This window comes from Mustelus asterias, chromosome 15 (genome assembly GCF_964213995.1).
Source record: "Mustelus asterias chromosome 15, sMusAst1.hap1.1, whole genome shotgun sequence".
Lineage (NCBI taxonomy): Eukaryota > Metazoa > Chordata > Chondrichthyes > Carcharhiniformes > Triakidae > Mustelus > Mustelus asterias.
Window position 1 is genome coordinate 17,679,280 of NC_135815.1, and position 22,467 is coordinate 17,701,746.

Here is a 22,467-nt window from a genome sequence, read left to right on the forward strand (position 1 = left end):
GAGTGAGTGAAGTGCGCAGACTCGGGATCAGCCTGAGTGCTGGGCTGACACTGGGGAAGGTGAGAGTTTGTGAATTGTCCCGAATACAGCGGAAGGGGACAGGGATACAACACAAGGTCTCCGGCTATTCGGGAGTTCGCCTATAGTGTATCTGAATCCAGTGCTGAGGGTTCAGTGTCTCTGGGTACAGGCAGGTACTGAGGGTTCAGTGTCTCTGGGTACAGGCAGGTACTGAGGGTTCAGTGTCTCTGGGTACAGGCAGGTACTGAGGGTTCAGTGTCTCTGGATACAGGCAGGTACTGAGGGTTCAGTGTCTCTGGGTACAGGCAGGTACTGAGGGGTCAGTGTCTCTGGGTACAGGCAGGTATTGAGGATTCAGTGTCTCTGAGTACAGGCAGGTACTGAGGGTTCAGTGTCTCTGGGTACAGGCAGGTATTGAGGATTCAGTGTCTCTGAGTACAGGCAGGTATTGAGGGTTCAGTGTCTCTGAGTACAGGCAGGTACTGAGGGTTCAGTGTCTCTGGGTACAGGCAGGTACTGAGGGTTCAGTGTCTCTGGGAACAGGCAGGTACTGAGGGTTCAGTGTCTCTGGGTACAGGCAGGTACTGAGGGTTCAGTGTCTCTGGGTACAGGCAGATACTGAGGGTTCAGTGTCTCTGGGTACAGGCAGGTACTGAAGGTTCAGTGTCTCTGGGTACAGGCAGGTACTGAGAGTTTAGTGTGGGTACAGGCTGGTACTGAGGGTTCAGTATCTCTGGGTACAGGCAGGTATTGAGGATTCAGTGTCTCTGAGTACAGGCAGGTACTGAGGGTTCAATGTCTCTGGGTACAGGCTGGTACTGAGGGTTCAGTGTCTCTGGGTACAGGCAGGTACTGAGGGTTCAGTGTCTCTGGGTACAGGGAGGTGCTGAGGGTTTGGTGTCTCAAGGTACAGGCAGATACAGAAGGTTCAGTGTCTCTGGGTACAAGCAGATGCTGAGGATTCAGTGTTCTTGGATACAGGCAGGTACTGTTCAATGAATTTGGATACAGGTAGATGTCGAGTGTTCAGTATTCTGGATGCAGACAGGTGTTGAGTGTTCAATATCTCTGGGTACAGGCTGGATACTGAAGTTTTGTGTCTCTGGATACTGAAGATGCAGTCTTCATGGGTATGGATTGGATGTTGAGGGTTCATTGAATGGGTATAGATCATTAATTCAGTCTTTGTGCAGGTTATGGGTGCATACTAGTTGGTTGCAAGTGGTATTCAGCTTGTGGTCATGGCAGGAGGATTGCCTGACCACTGACTTGAGAAGTTGGTCATATCGTGGGACACCAATAACTCAGTACCTGTTGGTTAATTGTTGCCTGTGTACTGTCATTTATCCTTGCTTTAATGCATTTTAATCAGATTAAACACAGTAATTGTGTTCATAGAATCCATAGAATCCGTACAGTGCAGAAGGAGGCCATTTGGCCCATCGAGTCTGCACTGACAACAATCCCACCCCAAGCCCTATCCCCACGACCCCACACATTTACCCCGCTAATCCCTCTAACCTATACATCCCGGGACACTAAGGGGTAATTTAGTTTGGCCAATCAATCTAACCCACACATATTTGGATTGTGGGAGGAAACCGGTGCATCCGGAGCAAACCCACGCAGACACGGGGAGAATGTGCAAACTCCACACAGACAAGTGACCCAAGCTGGGAATCGAACCCGGGTCCCTGGAGCTGTGAGGCAGCAGTGCTAACCACTTTGCCACCCAATGTATTCATAATGTGTGAAATTGTTAAGTCTTTTCTCTGGTATATTGTATAATGAATTTATCCTTGTGGCGTTATATTTTTGAGGTCTGCCTGCTGCTCATTATTTTGTAGCGGATATATGGTATGCATTTATAAACGATAACAATCAACAATGTCAAATACTAGATGACAAGTAGGAGTTAAGAAAAACATTCAAGGTGGAGGCTGAAAATAATCAGAGAGCTTTTGAGGATGTCCTTGAAGATGAATGAGGTTATAATAGATTTCAGGTTTAGGAAGGAGATTCAGTGGAACTGGATTGTGAATACTTAAAAGTTGCTGGTGCTTGAGAGGGGTAAGAAAACACTTGACTAGGCTAGACAAGGCTGCAGACATAGCAAGACCATGAAAAGATTTATAAATGAACAAGGAAATTTTAATATCAAAGCTTTGGGAGTTGGGTAGCCAGTGTGATTAAGTGCGCAGTAATCGGCTCCGGGCAGGATGTGTGTGACAAAGTTAGAGCTTGTCTTGGGGTTAACTGAAGAGTTGGTGAGAACAGCATTGCAGAAGCCCACATTTAAAGTGAAATTTGAAGCTTGGCTCAGGTTTGAAGACAATACCATGTTTAGACATTTGAATTCAATTTGAGCAAGCTCTCTGAGAGGCAAGTAGGGAAGATGCACAGTTTCTAGTAGGCTGACTTCACTGTTCTCACAGCAAAGATAGTGACTGATTTAGAGCATTGTTTGTGGCTTGAGGAGGAACTGGAGCCAAGGAGAGGCTTCTTCCATTAATTTATCGTCCAGGAGGTGCAGAACATGTGTGGCTTGAGAAAGGAGGAGTTCACTACCCAGTTTTATTCACTGGGTTGTCTCGTAGATGAGAAAAGCTGTAATCATTTTAAAGGAAAACTGTTCAACAGATTGAGAAAATTGTGGGTTCTGTTGGATGGGCAGAACGAGCACCCTCGTGTGCATCTATTTTGTGACATGCCTGTTTATTTTAATAAGTCACAGGTTGCTTTAGAAGATATGAAATTAAGTGTGGAGAAATTTACTTTTCGATATAATTAGCAACATTGCAAGTTACTCAAAACTGATCCTGTTCAAGACATCCATCGCAACATCAGGATATAAGGAATGTTGTGTTCCTTGTTAGGGAAAAGAGTATCAGTTGGGGTCAAAACAAATTTTTGACACTGTCTATAGATTTGTTGTGGCATGTTATTGTTTAGTGTTTTGACTGTCAAATCATCCTCAAGAAATGAAATAGTCTCAGTGGTGCTTTTGCCATATCTGCAAAGATATATCCGACAGTAATCTGCTTTTGTTTTCTCTCAACTTCACCACAGGAAATGTTCATTGATGGCACAGCCAAGATAATTAAATAACTTGGAGTCAAATCTACTATTTGGTACAGTGTTCCATCTGAACACTGGCCACAGTCACTGATGCAAATTGTCATGCATATCGCCATTAGGGAATATATCGTAAATGACAATTTAAAAAAAATTGTATTTGCTTATATCTTGTAAGATTAAGTACATAATTAATCACTGATTATTAAAGTTGCTCCATTTGGAATAAGTTAACATTTTAATTCTTTGGTTCAGTTGGTAGCACCCTCACTTGAATCAGAAGGTTTATGTAGCACCCAGGACTTCAGCACAAATAAAATCAAGATTGATACTTCAGTGGAGTACCGAGGGCATGCTGCACTGTCAGAGGTGCCTTCTTTCAGATGAGTTTTTAAACTGAGGTTTCATCTGTTCTCTCAGGTGAATGTAAATGATCACAAAAACTAATTCAGAGAAGAACAGTGCAGTTATCCCCTCTGTCCTGAACAACATTTATCCCTCAAACAACATCATAAAAACAGATTATCTTATTACATAACTGCTTTGTGGAATGAGCAAGTTGACTATAACATTTACTGCATTACAACAGTGACTACAATTCAGAAGTACTATTGGCTGTAAGGACTTTGGGACATTTAAGGACATGAAATTGACCATTTAAATGCAAGTTTTTTGTACCTTGTAAACTACAATATTACAAACTGTTTATGGAATCCCCATTTCCCTTTAAGAATGACGCCTAAAACTATGGAACCATTAGCAAGGAAACTCTTCAAGGGAGTTTTATTCTTGGAAGTTGCAGGAGCAGTTGGAGCATACTGGTTGTTTCAAAGGATGAATGTGAGTCAAGGTAAGGATGACTGACTGCTACATTCATCCAATTTCTTTCTTCATTAGTTTAACCACCTATAAAGTAGACCTGATTCACTTTGCTTCAGTTAATAATTAATTATTTATACTTTCTGCTAAAATATCAGGTCCAAGTACAAAGAGAAATGCATTTAGAATCATAGAATGGTTACAGCAAAGGAGGCCAATTGACCCATTGTGTCTGTGCTGGCCCTCTAAAGGAGCAGTGCACCTGGTGCCATTGCATGCTTTTCCCCCCCCAGCCCTGTAAATGTTTCCTTTTCAAGTAATAATCCAATTTCCTTTTGAATGCCTTGATTGAACCTGTCTCCACTAGACTCCCAGACAGGGCATTCTAGATCCTAACCACTGAGTGAAAAAGTTTTTCCTTGTCGCCATTGCTTCTTTGGCAAATCGCCTTAAATCTGAGGCCTCTGGTTCTCTCTCCCTCCATCAATGGGAAGTTTCTCCCCATATACTCTGTCCAAACCCCCCTCATGATTTTGAATACCTCTACCAAATCTTCTCTTCTACAAAGTCCTACCTTCATTTCATGCCAAGACTATTAACACCATGCTGCTTCCCAGCTGTAGATGTTTTCACTGTGTTTTGTGAAAAATTAACATTGATTTGACTGAATTTTTTTTTCATTCGTGGGACATGGGCGCCACTGGCTGGCCAGCATTTATTGCCCATCCCTAGTTGCCCTTGAAGGTGGCGGCGAGCTGCTTTTTTGAATTGCTGCAGTGTGTGCGCTGTGGGTTGACCCACAATGCCGTTAGGGAGGGAATTCCAGGACTTTGAACCAGCGACTGCTAAGGAACGGCGATATAGTTCCAAGTCAGGATGGTGAGTGGCTTGGAGGGGAACTTGCAGATGGTGGTGTTCCCATGTATCTGCTGCCCTTGTCCTTCTTGATGGAAGTGGTCATGGGTTTTGAAGATGCTACCTTGTACACAGTACACACTGCTGCTACTGAGCATTAGTGGTGGAGGGAGTGGATGTGGTGCCAATCAAGCGGGCAGCTTTGACCTGGATGGCATCAAGCTTCGATTGTTGGAGCTGTACCCATTCAGGCAAGTGGTGAGTATTCCATCACACTCCTGACTTGTGCCTTGTAGATGGTGGACAGGCTCTGGGGAGTCAGGTGAGTTACTCGCTGCAGTATTCCTAACCTCTGACCTGCTCTTGTACCCACTGTTTATGGGGTGAATCCAGTTGAGTTTCTGGTCATTGGTAACCCCAAGGATGTTGACAGTGGGGGATTCAGTGATGGTAACACAATTGAAAGTTAGTGAAGATGGTTGGGCCTAGGACACTATCCTGAGGGACTCCGCAGAGATGTCCTGGAGCTCAGATGACTGACCCTGCACAACCATCTTCCTGTGTGCCAGGTATGACTCCAACCAGTGGAGAGTTTGCCCCTTGATACCAGTTTTGCTAGGGCTCCTTGATGCCACATTCAGTCGAATGCGGCTTTAATGTCAAGGGCTGCCACTCTCACCTTACCTCTGGAATTCAGCTCTTTTGTCCATGTTTGAACCAAGGTATAATGAGGTCAGAAGCTGAGTGACCCTGGCAAAACCCAAACTGGCTGTCACGGAACAGTTTATTGCTGAGTCAGAGAATTGTTACACTGCAGGATGCCATTTGGGCCACTGCTTGCACCAGCTCTCCAAATAAGCAGTTCACTTAGTGCCATTCTCCTGCCTTCTCTCATTAACCCTGCCCATTCTTCCATTTCAGACAAGTTTAATTCCCCTTTTGAATGCTTCAGTAGAACCCGATTCCATCACACTCTTGGGCAGTGCATTCTGGACCTTAACCAGTTGCTGCATGGAAGTATTTCTTTGTATTACTTTAAATCTGTGTCCTCTCGTTCTCAATCCTTTTACAAGCGGGAACAGTTTCCCACTATCTACTCTGTCCCAACCCCTCATGATTTTGAATACCCCTATCAAATCTGTTTTCCACAGGCAAGTTAAAAGCTTTTGCACTTTGGTTGGCTATTTCTATAATGCTTTAAATGAGATTAAAGTGCAGCTGAATTTTTGAATCTTTTTCCAGAGTTCAGACATACAGTAAATAGACGGTTTCCCTCAATTTTGGAAGGTGAGTACTGTCCTTTTTGTTCAAATCAGGTTAGAAAGGGGAGATATTTTCAGAAGTTTCTAAGCAATTCTTCAACTCAGTTTGAAATCACTCTTGAATTCAGTTGAATTTATAAAGTTAGTTAGTTACAGGATGTATCCATGGGGAATAAAACACAAATAACCAAGTTAATGTGGAAAATGTTTGCCAATCTCTCTGAAGAGCAAAGGTGGCTTAGTTTTGGTACAAACGTATGTGCTTGTCTTTAATAGCTAGAAATTCTGTATAAAATATCAACTTAATCTGGGCTTTGTAATTAGCACTCCAATCTGTCGTCTTCTGCACATAAAGCAAACAGAACTTATCAAATAAAAACAGTGGAGAAGGGAGTGTAAAACAGAGGGATTATTCCTGATGCTGACTAATTTAAAGACCAAAAATACACCGACAACCATGTTATAATTTGATTCAAAATAAGTTTCTTTACATTTTCAGTTTATTATAAATCCAATGAGTGGGCAGGAATTTATGGAATCCGAGAACACGATCAGGAAACCTGGTCCAACAAACATAACCAGTAAATATGTAAGTACAAAGTCTAAATATGTAAAAGTTGACTTGGGAAAAAGTTGAAGAATGTTTTATAAATACTGGTTTAGTAAACATTGTTCATCTCTTCTTTGAAAATCTTTTCTGTTTATTTTGCAGTTTCTTGGATTTGAAGTTCTTCTTCTGCTTACGTAGTGTTCGTGCATCTTTGCCTCTAATCCAGGCATCACGATCAGATTCCCATTGTAGCTGCTTCACACCTGGGGAAATATCATATGTTTGATACTCAGTAGTGAGTTCTAAACGGGAAAGCTTCTATAATAGATACATCCAGCCACTGGGAGAATGTTATATCTTGACACAATAATAGAACCTGATTTTCACATATGTAAATAAAATCCTTTCAAGATGTTAAACTGAAAATTGCAAAATGGAGAGTACAACTTTTGTATGCTTAAGTCAAAAATTACAAGTTACTATTGTCTCTAGGTACTAAACTGACACAAAGCACTTTGCTTTTCCTCTATACTGATAGCAGCTACTTACTTGCTTTATCTTTGTTTGCCATTGCATTTATGCCAATGTTGTCAAACTTTGATCCTACATTTTCATCCAGCAAATAGCCAAACTGTAAAGAGGACAAAAGTTAATTTAAAACACTGCAAAAAACCCATTAAAACAATATTTTTTCCCCCCTACTATATTAAATGGCACCAATTATTTCGTCACCTCATGTTTCTGCTTGACTTTGAGTTCTAAATAACTTACAAGAATACTCTGGCTTCTTGGAAGATTGCAGGTTACAAAACAGTGGAGCAATTTATACATGCATATTAAGTAATTGCCTGAACTACAGTCAAGTGTAGCAGGACTGTCGTAACCTATTGTCACCTTAATGCAAAGAACAGTGTGCTACTCACCTCTTCTGCAGCAGCAAACATGTCAGCATCATCCTTAAAGCCCTTTTTACTTTTCTTTCCTGCAACAGTGCGTACATTTTAGGATATTTAGAAAGTAACTAACCGCTCAACAAAATCCATCTTTAGCTTCATTTACAGAAATGCACACCAGAATCTAATGTATCTAAAACTCATAAATCCTAAGAAGTTTCCTTTAATTTATGCTGCACAGAACTGAAAGCTCGGATAATCCAATTTTGCATGTCCATGCATGGGTTAGGAAACAGAAACAAGTAATGAGATGTGCTTGGTCAACACAAAAAATAAATAAGCAAACTTTGGACCACTTCAGCACTTCTCCCATTTGCTCCAAGGGCTTATATATAGTCTGAAAACATGAATTTACAAATGTTGAAGCTGTGTTTTTTTCTAATGACTGGATGTGAGAAAACCAGCTGAGCCAATATTTGAAAAAACAAGCAACTGTTAAATATTTTGTTGCCACAACTCTTCTGAAGGCAATGAATCATGACAACATATGATTCTTTGGATGGCTAGTAATTCTGCTGTTACTCAAAATGCAATTTCCCTTTTTAAAAGTTGAAATGTTGAGTGTCTCCATTATAGCTGAATAGATTCCCACCCCCATCCAATACACCCCTTCAGCACCAAATACATAGCAGGCAGAGAATTGCAGGACTGATCTTTTAATTCCAGACGTTTCTCCTCCCTCCCCTCAACCTCATCTGGGAGTGCAAAGGAAAATATTTCTTAAATAAGTATCTCCCTCAGTAAATCAACTAATTAATCACAGTAGGGAATCTGGGATTCCCCTTCTTGTAGAGCTCAAAGTTAAAACACATGGTAAAATCAGCATGCTCTGGTTAACACAATAAAAGCCAAATATTGTGGATGCTGGAAATCTGAAATAACAGAAAATTCTGAAAGAACTCAGCAGTCTAGCAGGATCTGTGAACAAAGAAAAAGCGTTAATGTTTTGAGTATTCCTCAGAGCTAAAGAGAGAAAGAATATGATGGTTTTTATACAATTTAAGAGAGCCTGGAGGTCAGGGATAGGTAGGAGCTGCGAGATTTGACAAAGATGTTTTGGACACAAGACAAAGCAAATATTAATGATAGTGTTAAGGACTCAAGAAGATGCTGATAGTGGCACAAAGGTAACATAACATGTCCACAGCAGGACAAATGTCAGCACTCTAAGCAAAACTTAACAAGTGACAGATGGCCCTGTGGGGTGGGGGGGGGGCTGTTTTGGGACAAAAAATTTGGATTAAAAAATGGGAGTCAAGATGAAAGAATTCAGTCTGAAGCTGTTGAACTCAATATTGAGTCCAAAAGGCTATAAAACACCTAAAGTATTATTCTTCCAGTTTGCATTGGGCTTCAGTGGAACATTGTAACAGGCCAAGGACAGACATGTAGGCATGAGAGCAAGGTGGTGAGTTGAAATGAGAAGTGACAGGAAGGTCAGGGTCATGCTTGCTTGCAGAATACGTAGTGTTCCGCAAAGTGGTTCACCCAACCTGCAGAGAAAACCCAATGGGAGCGGAGAATACAGTGGACAAAATTGAAAGAGGTACAAGTGAAACACTGCTTCACCTTAAAGGAGTGTTTGAGGTCTTGGACAATGAGGAGGTAAAGGGGCACGTTGCGCACTTTGATTGCATGGGAAGGAGATAAAGTTGGGGGGCAATGGAGGAGTGTAGCACGGTGTTATGGAGGGAGCAGTACCTAATATTGATGAGATGGGGAGGGGTTGTTAAAATGTGTTTGTTGGTGGCAATGTGCTGGAGTTAGTGGAAATACTAAACTTTCCCAAGATAGAAACAGACTATGAGAAGCTGAGCAATTATGGGAGGTGACTGAAGAGACTGTAAAAAACATTTTGTGGGCAGACTTTTGAAGGGTGGCAACGGTAAGAAATTGTACGGTGCAGATAGCTTAAGACTCCCACAGACAGTTGAATGGGAATATGTGTGGTACGCACAGCCACATAGAATTAGGAGATTGTAGAAGTACATGGTGAAGTTTTGGAATGTTGTATGAATGAAGAATAAGATTTTGAAACAATATGCTGCAAGAAGGTAGAAACAAATAATAGGGAAATGAGATACAAGTGTAATACAAGATGCAGCTACTGGAATTTATCAATTAAAGTTTATTTAGGATAGAGCACGGAGAGCAGCAAGGAGTTGTAGTGTGGTGACTTAGCTCAATTAGCCACAAGGACATCGCTGCTCAATTTGGGAACTATAAATCAGCAATGATTTAACTTCAGATTGTCATCCAGTGACTCTTAATGCCTCCACAGTCAAATAACGTACCACCAGGCTGTATGGATAAATAATATCTTGACACTAGTGAAAGCATAATGTGTGATTCAGGAGAAGTGAAATTAGTGCTAGAGCAAAAATCCCAGAGATGTTCTTCTAACCTTAGAATAACCCTAAAGATACAAATGTTTTACAAAGCAGACCAGTTAAATATACCAAATGCTCAAATTCCAAAAGTAATTTTGTACCTGTAACAAATTTGGCAAAATCCAAGTCATCTCCTTTTTTCCGTTTACCAGACTTATTACTTTTCTTGATTGCTGCACTGTCAACCTCTGTATGTTAACATGAAAAAGTATTATACAAGGGTATTTCTGGTTCAATGATTTGTATTGAAAAATCTATGTTTACTGATTATAGATTTGTGCAAAGTTTGTAAATGCAGTTACTTTCAAATGCTTCATCAAGATCTGAAAATAGAACGGATGTTTAGTGTGTATTCTCATTTATCAAATGATGGTGAACAATGATTTATAAGATTTTAATACATTCTGTGGAGTTCATGTTGTAAATGAAGTTTTATTATGCAATATTGCAGCAAATGTGAATGGTACCGTTTGTATCATCATCTGGTTCATCCATGAAAACACCTCCTCCTTCTCCGACCACTTCCCCAAAATCTTCCTCATCCAAGCTTCCTAGTGATAGCTCTTCTTCATCCAAATCACCCATATCCTCATCATCTAGGTCTGAATTGGCTTGCTCCTCAGGATCCTTTGCATCTTTTGATGATTTCTTTTTCATATTACTATGAAAATTGTGGACATTTGTTATAGAAGTTAGTAGCGTCTTATTTTCCACCATTTGTCCAACAATAAGAACTGCATAGCTTTAAAATTATCAAATGCAAAAGCAATATCTTGGTTGTTTGTTTTTCCTCTCTAACCGTTGAAATATAATAAAACACATCTGTGTATGCCATTGTATTCTGCTAGCATGCCACCAATTTCTCCCTTATCACAGTGATACTCAACTTGCTGCCTCCATTCTGTATTGTGGATGCAGTGTCTTCACCGGCAGTGAGAAATTTAAAATTAATTGAATTAACAAGTTTGGTAAAAGAAACTGATCAAAACTGAAATGGCTTTTAAATGATCAAGTTACAGTTACTGCACATCTTAAAGAAATTCAGAAGAAATACTGCTAATGTAAGCAAGGAGGAAAATGGATATATAATGGGTGAATTGGACCAAATTTGTTGCATTTACAAAGACTTAAGTCAACAGAAATTTAAGCAAAGATCAGCATTAACTGTTGCATTAGCCATTAGAGCCGCAAACTGACATGCAGATCGCTAATGCCAAATTGTCATTATTTCTCGTCTCTTATCCATTAAGCATTTTCCACTGAAATTAAACATTTTCATTTAATTGTGTACTGTCAACAAATCATTATTTTTAATTTTCTGTTGCAAAAAATAGATTTGGTATTAGTGATGTAAGCTGCTGTTGTTACAAATGCTTTCATGAATATTTTACATGATTTTATGAATTTAAGATGGGAACAGAAACTGTCAGGAAAAGGCACAAATGAAAAGTGGAGCTTGTTCAAGGAAGAAATACTGCGTGTCCTTGATAGGTATGTCCCTGTCAGGCAGGGAGGAAATGGCCGAGTGAGGGAACCATGGTTCACAAAAGAGGTTGAATGTCTTGTCAAGAGGAAAAAGGTAGCGTATGTAAAGATGAGAAAACAAGGTTCAGTTGGGTCACTTGAGGGTTACAAGGTAGCAAGGAATGAGCTAAAAAAAAAAGGGCTTAGGAGAGCTAGGAGGAGGCATGAGAAGTCCTTGGCGGGTCGGATCAATGAAAACCCCAAGGCTTTTTTTTGTGAGAAATAAAAAGAATGACCAGGGTGAGGTTAGGGCTGGTCAAGGGTAGTAGTGGGAACTTGTGCATGGAGTCAGAAGAGATAGGAGAGGCGATAAATGAATACTTTTCTTCAGTGTTTACCAAGTAGAGGGGCCATGTTTTTGAGGGTGAGAGTGTGATACAGACTGATAGGCTGGAGGAGGTAGATGTTCTGAGGGAAGACGTATTAGCAATTTTGAAAAACCTGGGGGTTGATAAGTTCCCTGGGCCAGATGGGATATATCCTAGGATTCTTTGGGAGGCAAGGGATGAGATTGCAGAGCCTTTGGCTTTGATCTTTGGGTCCTCACTGTCCATGGGGATAGTCACAGTAAGAGTTTTAACAACACCAGGTTAAGGTCCAACATGTTTATTTGGTAGCAAATGCCATTAGCTTTCGGAGCGCTGCTCCTTCGTCAGATGGAGTGGAAATCTGCTCTCAAAAATGATTTCCACTCCATCTGACGAAGGAGCAGCGCTCCGAAAGCTAATGGCATTTGCTACCAAATAAACCTGTTGGACTTTAACTTGGTGTTGGTAAAACTCTTACTGTGTTTACCCCAGTCCAATGCCGGCATCTCCACATCATGGGGATAGTGCCAGAGGACTGGAGAGTGGCGAATGTTGTTCCTCTGTTCAAGAAAGGAAATAGGAATGACCCTGGTAATTATAGGCCGGTTAGTCTTACTTCGGTGGTCGGTAAGTTAATGGAAAAGGTCCTGAGGGATAGGATTTATGAACATTTGGAAAGATGCAGCTTAATCCGGGATAGTCAACATGGATTCGTGAAGGGCAAGTCTTGCCTCACAAATTTGATTGAATTCTTTGAGGAGGTAACTAAGTGTGTAGATGAAGGTAGAGCAGTTGATGTCGTATACATGGATTTTAGTAAGGCGTTTGATAAGGTTCCCCATGGTCGGCTCATGAAGAAAGTAAGGAGGTGTGGGATAGAGGGAAATTTGGCCAATTGGATAAGTAACTGGCTATCTCATAGAAGACAGAGGGTGGAGGTGGATGGAAAATTTTCAGACTGGAGACTAGTTCCCAGCAGTGTACCACAGGGATCAGTGCTGGGTCCTCTGCTACTTGTGACTTTTATCAATGACTTGGAGGAGGGGGCTGAAGGGTGGGTCAGTAAATTTGCTGATGACACCAAGATTGGTGGAGTAGTGGATGAGGTGGAGGGCTGTTGTAGGCTGCAAAGAGACATTGATCGGATGCAGAGCTGGGCCGAAAAATGGCAGATGGAGTTTAACCCTGATAAGTGCGAGGTGATTCATTTTGGTAGGACAAATTTGAATGCGGATTACAGGGTCAACGGCAGGGTTCTGAGGAATGTGGAGGAACAGAGAGATCTTGGGGTTCATAACCACAGATCTCTGAAGGTTGCCACTCAAGTGGATAGAGCCATGAAGAAGGCCGAGAGTGTGTTAGCGTTTATTAACAGGAGGTTTGAGTTTAAGAGCCGTGGGGTTATGCTGCAACTGTACAGGACCTTGGTGAGACCACATTTGGAATATCGTGTGCAGTTCTGGTCACCTCACTATAAGGAGGATTTGGAAGCATTGGAGAGAGTGCAGAGGAGATTTACCAGGATGCTACCTGGTTTGGAGGGTAGGTCTTATGAGGAAAGGTTGAGGGAGCTAGGGCTTTTCTCTTTAGAGCGGAGGAGGATGAGAGGCGACTTAATAGAGGTTTATAAGATGATGAGAGGGATAGATAGAGTGGACGTTCAGAGACTATTTCCTCGGGTGGATGTAGCTGTTACTAGGGGGCATAACTATAAGGTTCATGGTGGGAGATATAAGAGGGATGTCCGAGGTAGGTTCTTTACTCAGAGAGAGTGGTTGGGGTGTGGAATGGACTGCCTGCTGTGATAATGGAGTTGGACACTTTAGGAACTTTCAAGCGGTTATTGGATAGGCACATGGAGCACACCAGAATGATAGGGAGTGGGATAGCTTGATCTTGGTTTCGGACAAAACTCGGCACAACATCGAGGGCCGAAGGGCCTGTACTGTGCTGTACTGTTCTATGAAATTTATGAAATTCTGGTTAAATTAAATAGTCATGAAAATATTGGCTATTACAATGTAGCTTTAGCATTAAAAGTTGAAATGCTTTGAAATCAAATGCTTTATGATATCAAAAGTAAGCTGTCAAGGAATGTTGCTTTCATCATAATAGTTTTGAAATTGCTTAATCCAGACTAATCACAAGCTCCATTGCTTCAGCTATCCAAATTATACTTTTTATTAAGTAATGAAAGATATTTAAAATGCCTTTTCAAATATTTTTAAACTAATAAAAGGTAAACTGACAGGATTGTTACAGTTGAAGGACACATCAATAGATCTAAATTCCTCCATCCGGCAAGATCCTATAAATCCCTATACTGCAACATTCACTTATTTCTTTAATGCTTGAAATGTTTTTACTTCCATTATTATACCTTGCAGTCTTTAACATTTAAAAATGAGTTCAACAGATTGATGTGATGTATGGGTGAAGAGTTTAGCATGCTTTCTGCATTTGTACTAGTTTGCTTTTAATTTTCAGTCTATATTCTAGCAGCAATGTAAAAAGGAAAGTCAAATATGGCAAGCTTCTTCATTGGCAGGTCCTCAGCTGTGCCTCTTCCTGACAACACATGGAAACTGAGTCTTTTATGGACACAGGTGAAAGCTTCAGAGGAACTGCGAAGCTCAATTAGTCTCTGTCCATTCATATTCATCTTTCCCAGGTCATGGTGAGCGAGCCAGGAAGGCCATATCTCATGATCTGCACTCTCAAACTCAAGTTGCAATTAAAATTCTTGGTGTAAAAAGTCCATGCTCGACCATCCTGGGCCTTAAGTGGTCAATTAATGACATTTAAGAGCCTCATCCCACTCAGCTGCAAGTGGGCCTGTTGCCATGCTGTGTGCATGGTAGTTAAAATTTCATGCCCAGCATGTCAACTCCAGAGGAGGGGGAGTGGAGTCCTTTGCTTGAAAGGTACACTGTGCCTGATCAAACTTGTTGAGAACAAGCTCACTCCCTGCAAACTACCCCTTGCCATTATTTAGCCTGTGGGCTTGGCTCGCACTTTGAGCTTGGGTTGCACTGTGATCTTGGGTCTCTGGTAGGTGTTTTTCCTACAGCTGCCAATGCTTCCCTTGTGGCGCTACTGAGCTCAAGAGTTGCAGGCCTCTCCTTGGCTGACAGGTCTTGGTAGAGAGACTTCTGCCCATGAAGTCTCGATTCCAGGGCAAGACCTGCTGATGGCTTGTGCTTTGGCGGGCTTTCTAAAAAGAGGCAGCATAGGTCCTTCATTACTTCCTAGTTGGCAGGCGAGATCCCCAGCAGTTCATTACGATTCTGCCCTTTACTCCTATTGTCTGTTTCTCTCCTACCTGTCAACCAATTTAAAACCCACATGCATCGTCAGTTTTGCTGATAATCTCTTGTGAAAGACCTTATCAAATGTTGCTCGAAGTCTAAACGTACAACATCCGGTACTCAAGCACCTTCCGTAGAGGGTTCAGAATCATATGGTTAAAATAGACAATTCCCCAGTTTAAAATCAGAAGAATGGACCAAAACACTGTACACAGAAGAGTAAATCTCTTCTGAAAAACAGGCAGTTGTTTTTACTAACTGAAAGTGTATACTAGAAAACAACCTTACCTAGCAAAATCTAAACCATCATCAATGAGTGTTTCAAAAGATTTTTCTCCTTCATAGAAATCTGAAATGGTAAAATGTACAAGATGAACACAAAATGTTTCATACTTCACTTACATTACTGTGAAATGTGTTAACAGTACATTAATCATTCTGACAAGATGACATATTGCCTGCCAACATAATTTTACACATTTCTCTAGGCAAAATTCTATTGATCAACAGCACATTTTCAAGATGTATTTAAATATCTGGTTTAATAATGCTTACCAAGCAGATGCTCAAACTCATCATCATCCACATCTTCCACATTTTCATTGTTTCCTTGGAATTGTTGTAGTTTCTGCGATGCATTAAGTTTTTTGTAATATCTGAATAAAGTTAAAACCCAATAGAAAAATAAGACACTTTCGACATCACAACTATTAATGTTGAAGTTTATTTAGCTCTGTTGCCATTGGAATCAAAGAATTCAGATTCAGAACTGACCATGACCTCGTCTCTACATTCAACCTGTCCCAGCTGAAATTCTGGTTTAGATAACAACCATAGGCTGAAAAATAGCTGCAAAACCTTTGCTGCACATGGTAATTACAGTTTCTTTTGTTAGAGTTACACATTTAAATTAGCTATATGTTCTTAAAATAAGAAACTTTTTATGCTGTTTCATTAAACATCCTGTAATCTGTAATTCGAGGTGTGGTTCAGCAGAATAAGGCATTGTAAAATAAGACTGAAATACAGAATAATGACCTGCCACCTGGGACAACTACCCTGGAAGAAATATCAAGCTTTGTTATATATCGTTCTGTGGCAAGGATGGGCACTAAATGTTGGCCTTGCCAATGACACCCACATTCCACGAACAAAAAAAAACACAGTATAAAGTCATAGTGGATTCTCAGAGTCCCTCAAGTGCAGGAGGAGGCCATTCAGCCCATCGAACCTACACTGACAACAATCCCACTCACCCTGATTTAATACTGATTTGTATTCTCCCATAGTATATAAACCAATGACTCACAAGCATCAAACTTCTGCACATCAGAAGTAAATTACTGCAAATGCTGCAATCTGAAACAAAAACAGGACATGCTGGAAAATCTCAGCAGGTCTGACAGCTCCATTCTCTAACCAGCTGCTAACGTTTCAGTTTGGATGACTCTTCGTCAGAGCTGAAAAAGGGTTATCCAGACTTGAAACATTAGCTCTATTCTCCCTCCATAAATACTGTCAGACCTGCCGAGATTTTCCAGCATTTTCTGTAAAGGAAACATCAGGACAGGTGACCAAAAGCTTGGTCAAAGGTATGGGTTTTAATGAATAAGAAAAGAGAAGAATAGGGTTACTGAGGCCCAGACAAAGGAAGGATCCCCATCAATGGCGTAGAGCGGGTTTCCTCAACCCGTGTTCAGCGGGTAGCAGGCCAAGCTAAAATTTGAAAAATGCCATGAAGCTGCTTGTCCAATCAGATGGACAAGCTGGAAACAACACAAAATTCACATTTTCAGATCAGGGCAAGTGCAGACAGGGCAGTAACGGGAAAAGCTGGTGGTTTAGTGGGATGGGAAGTGGGGAAAGTGGGCTTTGGAGTGCGGGTGAGAGATCTGAAAGCGTGGCAAGGGGGAAAACGGGGCAAAGTTTGAGGTGCAGGGTGCATGGGGATTGCCAGCATGTGAAAGAGAGGGTTCAGGGTTTGTCTTTGTGTGCGCTTGTGAATGAGAGGCACGTATGTACATGAGAGATAGGCATGCGCATGAGAAAGGTGCATGCCTCTCAAATCATCAAAATCTTTTTTTGTGGTTTAACCCTTTAACACTAAGAATGTTTCTCAGGGGTTCTGTCAGTTTTCTTGGGAGGTCAAAAGCGTTCTGTGGCCTGAAAAGTTTGAGAAACGCTGGCATAGAGAATACACTAGATAGAAGACAGACGCGATGGAGAGATTTGACAAAAGAGATGTGGAATTTGACAAGTTTTCAGATGTCTTCAAGTTGCAACATGTAGTTAAGAAAGAAAGCCAAAAATAGATTGCAGTGAGACATTAGAGAAGACAGCACAGGGTTGGAAAGACAAGCCAGTACAGGAGATTCTCTAAATACAACCGGAAAGATAAGAATGGGACCAAATGAGGGCAATCTCACGCAGTCAGACACCAGAGCAAAAGCTGCAGATCAAGAGGAATGAAGAGGGAATGTGCACTGTGGTCACAGTCTTTTCAACTGTACTTTTGGTTTCCCCCCATTAAATCCTTGTAAAGCACTCCCAAGTAGTCTTGTTAAGAGCTAGATAAATGTATGCACTGTTGTGTACCAATTGATCCTTGTCAGGTACAATTTCATGAATTTTAATAAGATCCAAATGCTAAAAAATGCTTACCTGTGGAAAAATATTTCATCCACTGGGATCTGGCTCTCCTCACGTTCAATAAACCTCTGACTGTTCACTGTAAATATTATAAACCATATCACATTAACAGGTCTGTAGAATTCTATTCCAGACCTAGGACTACAAGCAGATGATTTAAAAGAAACATCAGAATGAGATTCATTTGCTATCTTAGAATAAAGCATGATTTGAAGAGTTTAGCAGTGGCTTTAAAAGATGAAGATGATAACAGATGAAACATATTAATGCAGCAAAACTATATTTTAATCCATGTAGTTTCAGAAACATTGCCTAAATTCAGCTCAGTTCAATGATATAACCAGCCATATTTTCTAATTTCAAAATGTTTCCAAATGTCCCATTCACCTTTGTTCACAAATGAGTATTTAGTATTTATAAACTAAATTTACAACTCACTCATGAAAAACATGATTTACTGGGTGTTACAAACTATGACTTGATGTTGTGACCGACAAATGTTTTTCCATGCTCCTTCCTCATCTCTACAATTAATCCAAACCCATAATTACAGCACGAACAACAATGTAGTCTTTCCCCTTTTATCCTAATCATGGGGATTAATTTAACCACCCCATGCCACCATGCCCATGTGGTCATTTTTTTATATTCCCAGGTAAAATTAGTTAACTCAATACAGATCAGTAACTTCCTTGATTTGTATCACACCACATTGCCACCTACCTACCAAGCTATTGGGTGAGCTTTATTAGCAACTGGATTCAATCAATAGAAAATACTGGTGCTCACTGATACAATTGCCTTAGTATGATCACGTTACTGAGCTGCATTGTGCAAAATCTTTGAATAGAAAGAGCTGAGAGAGAAAATAAAAGTGTATTTTCAAAATACATTTCATACTAATACATTTAAAACAAGGTAGATGATTATATTTCATTGCTGGAATTACTGTTTTGTTTCATTAATTACCTGGCAACATGCACACATCATTCACCGGAAGTTTGTTTTTAGGCTGCATCACAATGCTGTCAGTGTTTTCTGCAACAACAAAAAGTCATTCTGTTAAAAGACTAAGCTACATCTAAGAATGTAATCAAATGTACATATGAAAGTGAATGACAGGAAAAGACCATATAACAATATGGTCAACATAAGAAAATAAATGTCTAAAAATTTCCTCTAAAAAATAAAGCAGGATAAAACCTTTGGTGTCCAGTGCCAAAAAAGAGAATATGCATTAGGCTTCAAAATAGCTGACCATCTGTACAAAGTCTTTTGCAAGCACAAGAGCTTCAAAGATATAAACTGTCAAAAAAATACCAAGATGAGAACTGTAAAATTTGTGTGAAATCTGTGGGATCTATAACATAAAATTACTAATATGATGTCAATTTAAGTCACTATTATTCTCATAGTTGTAGTGTTTTATACAGTTCCATCATAACCTCCCTGCTCTTATAGCCTTTGCCTCGGCTAATAAAGGCCATATGCCTTCTTAACCACCTTATCTACCTGTACTGCTGCCTTCAGGGATCTTTGGACATGGTCTGGTCAGGGAGAATCCCATGTGGTGGGGTAGGGCTGAAAGGAGGATTCGCATGGAGGGGGTGGCAGTAATCGAGAGGGTGAGGTGGTGAAGAGCACCCTGTGGGAGGGGTGTCAATCTTGGTCTTTACAATAGTCACCCAGAAATTAGAAGATAATTTAACTCTTCTAACTTATTCTGGGTAACTATTTGTGTAACATAGCTGTAGTGATCTGAAGTTTGTGACTTAAGTCACATTTTCGGATGGTTTCCAGTGCAGGGCAATTGCCCAGAGGCAGTTTGCACTTCTGCGCAGTTGCTGTGTAAACCCTCACCTGGGAAGTTCTGAAATGTATCTTTCAACGCTGGGGAGCTTGGAAATTACGGCCCATGTATTCTCAAGACTGTAGGTCAGAACGCAGCACAAAGCGTTTGGGTTTCCTTGTTTTGCTTAAGTTGTGATTACAAATATTATTTTCAAAGTTCTTTGGTATAAACACTGACGTCCATGTTAAAATGTATTTTGTCTTAATTAAGTACATTATTTAATTCCAAAGAACTAGCTTGATTCTCTTTTTTGTAAACTTTGCTGACAGATATTTGCAGGAACTAACTAACTACAACAAAAAGTTAGGATAGATTTACCTACACTTAAGTGTGAAACCTGAAGGAAATGCACATTATTATTACAATAGTATATACAATAGTAAAACACAGACGTTTATTATTTGATTTGATCTTCACAGGTTGTTTATGTTTACGGAAATCTCATTCCAGATTCTGATCAACAGCGAATCCTTCTCCTCTTTCTTCAGGTATCCTGCCCTAAGACAGTTTTGGTGACCATGGACTTCCATTGGATTGGTCCATGATTATGCTTGGCAAAGTACTGCATTGGTTTTCCATTGCCTTCTGCAGTGTGGCTGACCAGGAAACTCTCCCGCTCTTACTGCCTGCTATCAGGCGCATTGGAAGGGTTTACAGGCTGATAAAACGGCTTGGCCACATTATGAATCCACTTTCTACAGCCATGAAATCTTGAAGAACCAGGAGTGCCTGACCCAAAGGAAGGGACACTACAAATGTGATACAAGACCTCTGCGCATTCGATGTCACAATTACTTAATCATACATGGAGGCGATATTGTTCCAGAAATTACTTGTAGAATTAACACTAGTAGTATACATTTTGCAATGATATATAAAACACTTTTTTTGTAAACAATAACAAAGACAGAGCCTACCTTTGCCTTTGTGCTGTTTGGGGTTTCTGTACACAAAACGATCAAGAAATCTCATTAATGTGAAATCCTGCAGAGGGTCGCCGGAATATTGGATCTGGTTACCCTACCAGAAGTCATACAAGCAACAAGTTTATTTTTCCAACTTACAACAGGTATTATTTTCATAAATCCAATGTAACAAGTGGACGATGTTCATAAAATTGATTTAACGAGTAAACTGGCACCTGACAAAATCAAAATTGTAAAAATAATTTATGAAACAGTGTAAGCAGGAGAATATATCTATCAAAAATCTCTAAACAACACTGTGGGATGGGGGAAAAGTGCAGACTACAACTACAAGCAGTGTTCTTGGGCCAAAATTCCAACTCCTAACCACTGTCAAGTCATCCTTAGCAAGAGGATTATACACACACACACATTTAAATTGGATTGGACTTGCCTGCAGGATGATGTCCTGCAAATATAATGATTTGTCAAACACAAGAATTGTCTTTTGGCTGATGCAGTAAGAGCTTTGGTGATGGTACTGTACCTCAAGAATAAAATGGAAGGCGGTGGAAGGTGGCAGTTGTGAGATAAATACTGATTTGACAATAGCAGCTCTAACAACTATTCCAGATGTCTTTTTGCAAGGGAATTCCAAATTTAAAAAGTAACTGAATAACCATTTTGTTGGAGAAAGAGATAGAAAAAAACAGCACACCTCATAATACATTTATGTATTTTACCTGCAGGATAGTTGTTGCAAAGAGTGCCACGGATGGGTGGAAATGATCACTCAACTGGGAAGAAACAACAAAATTTAATGAGTGCAAATAAACTTTAGGAGAAACTTTTCACACTTCTCAAAGTTTTCCCTGTTCATGCACATTTAGAAAGTTTCCACAACATTAAAAAAAATATATATTAAAGACTTAATAAATAAGTACCCCATATTATTTATGCCTCAATAGATGTATTTGGAGAATTCTGAAAAATCATCTTTCCTGCACCGAAAACTCAACACTAAAGTCTAGAAACTTTTCATTCAGCTCAGCAACAATTCTGGTAAATTAAGTTATTTTGTTTACCAATTGAAGATCTATTTTTGTTGAATTTGTTTCTACAAGTTCCTCATTTAACCACTTCAAGTGTTCTCTTCCTATGAGTAGCATTCCAGTGTTCTCATTCTCTTTTTTTCCTCATCAAATGCACCTTTCATATGTTAAAGTTGATTCTCAATTGGCTAAGTATAAATTCTTCTGTGCTAGCATTCAAACTCAAGCTGTAAATGTGCTTCTGCTAACTGTTTTCAAGACTTCTCATGCTTTTTTGTAAAAACTTCTACTTTCTCTTGCCATTCTGAATTACATCTCTTAATATATCTCCTTGGAAATGTAATGTTTTTCCCAGGTTTTATTCCAAATGTATAACAATTTTCTTCAGCTCAGCAGTCTCTTTTTTGTACCTCTGTGATGCCTCAAAATGCATTTGTTCAGATCTTGAACAGTTTGGTTCATTGGCATCTTCAGTGTCTCGTTTCCAAGGGTATATACTCAGCTTGAATCTTCCAATTCAGTTCTCTTACATTATTGTGTGGGCAGTAGTACTCAGTCCACGTTAACCCTCTATGTGCCAGAAGCTTAAGCTACCAACGCTAGGTGTAAGGAGTTACTTATAGAAATCATAGAAATCATATAGTTGGTGGTTTGCAGAGTTGATGTCACAACAAGTTTTTTGATCACAAATGAATGATCAAGTACTTAAAGCTCTTTCTTTTAAACAAGATTATCACTGTGCACATAACTGATATTTAAATCAAGAAAAATGTATTTTACCCGTTTCAATTCCCAGAGGCTTGTGTGGTCTGCTCCACAAGCAAGTGGATTTCTGTGGAATAGGTCATAGTTTCCCAGAGACTTTCCACCTAAACAAAGAGCACAGCTTAATAGAACTAGTAGCATCGCGCATAATAGCATTTCATGTCAATAAAGCTTTTTTT

At 40.0% G+C, this 22,467-nt stretch overlaps 2 protein-coding genes across 2 annotated transcripts in view; one reads left to right on the forward strand and one right to left on the reverse strand.

The window, feature by feature from the left end:
• LOC144504371 (protein CEBPZOS-like) lies at positions 1-10,754 on the forward strand. The gene is made up of 5 exons (XM_078229585.1): positions 1-59; positions 3,828-3,946; positions 6,013-6,057; positions 6,532-6,621; positions 6,745-10,754. Exons 2-4 carry the CDS (start codon positions 3,829-3,831, stop codon positions 6,615-6,617), a joined length of 249 nt encoding a protein of 82 aa, XP_078085711.1. The 5' UTR covers positions 1-59; position 3,828; the 3' UTR covers positions 6,618-6,621; positions 6,745-10,754.
• The window catches only part of cebpz (CCAAT enhancer binding protein zeta), a 23,662-nt gene continuing 7,693 nt past the window's right edge, over positions 6,499-22,467 (reverse strand). The window contains exons 5-16 of the mRNA XM_078229584.1: positions 22,304-22,392; positions 21,215-21,268; positions 20,484-20,586; positions 18,684-18,752; positions 17,727-17,793; positions 15,621-15,721; positions 15,354-15,414; positions 10,393-10,586; positions 10,027-10,113; positions 7,506-7,564; positions 7,132-7,213; positions 6,499-6,845 (exon numbers count right to left, since the gene is read on the reverse strand). Coding sequence (XP_078085710.1) covers positions 6,706-6,845; positions 7,132-7,213; positions 7,506-7,564; positions 10,027-10,113; positions 10,393-10,586; positions 15,354-15,414; positions 15,621-15,721; positions 17,727-17,793; positions 18,684-18,752; positions 20,484-20,586; positions 21,215-21,268; positions 22,304-22,392 — 1,106 coding nt within the window. The 3' untranslated portion in view covers positions 6,499-6,705. The remainder of the gene's footprint in view (positions 6,846-7,131; positions 7,214-7,505; positions 7,565-10,026; positions 10,114-10,392; positions 10,587-15,353; positions 15,415-15,620; positions 15,722-17,726; positions 17,794-18,683; positions 18,753-20,483; positions 20,587-21,214; positions 21,269-22,303; positions 22,393-22,467) is intronic.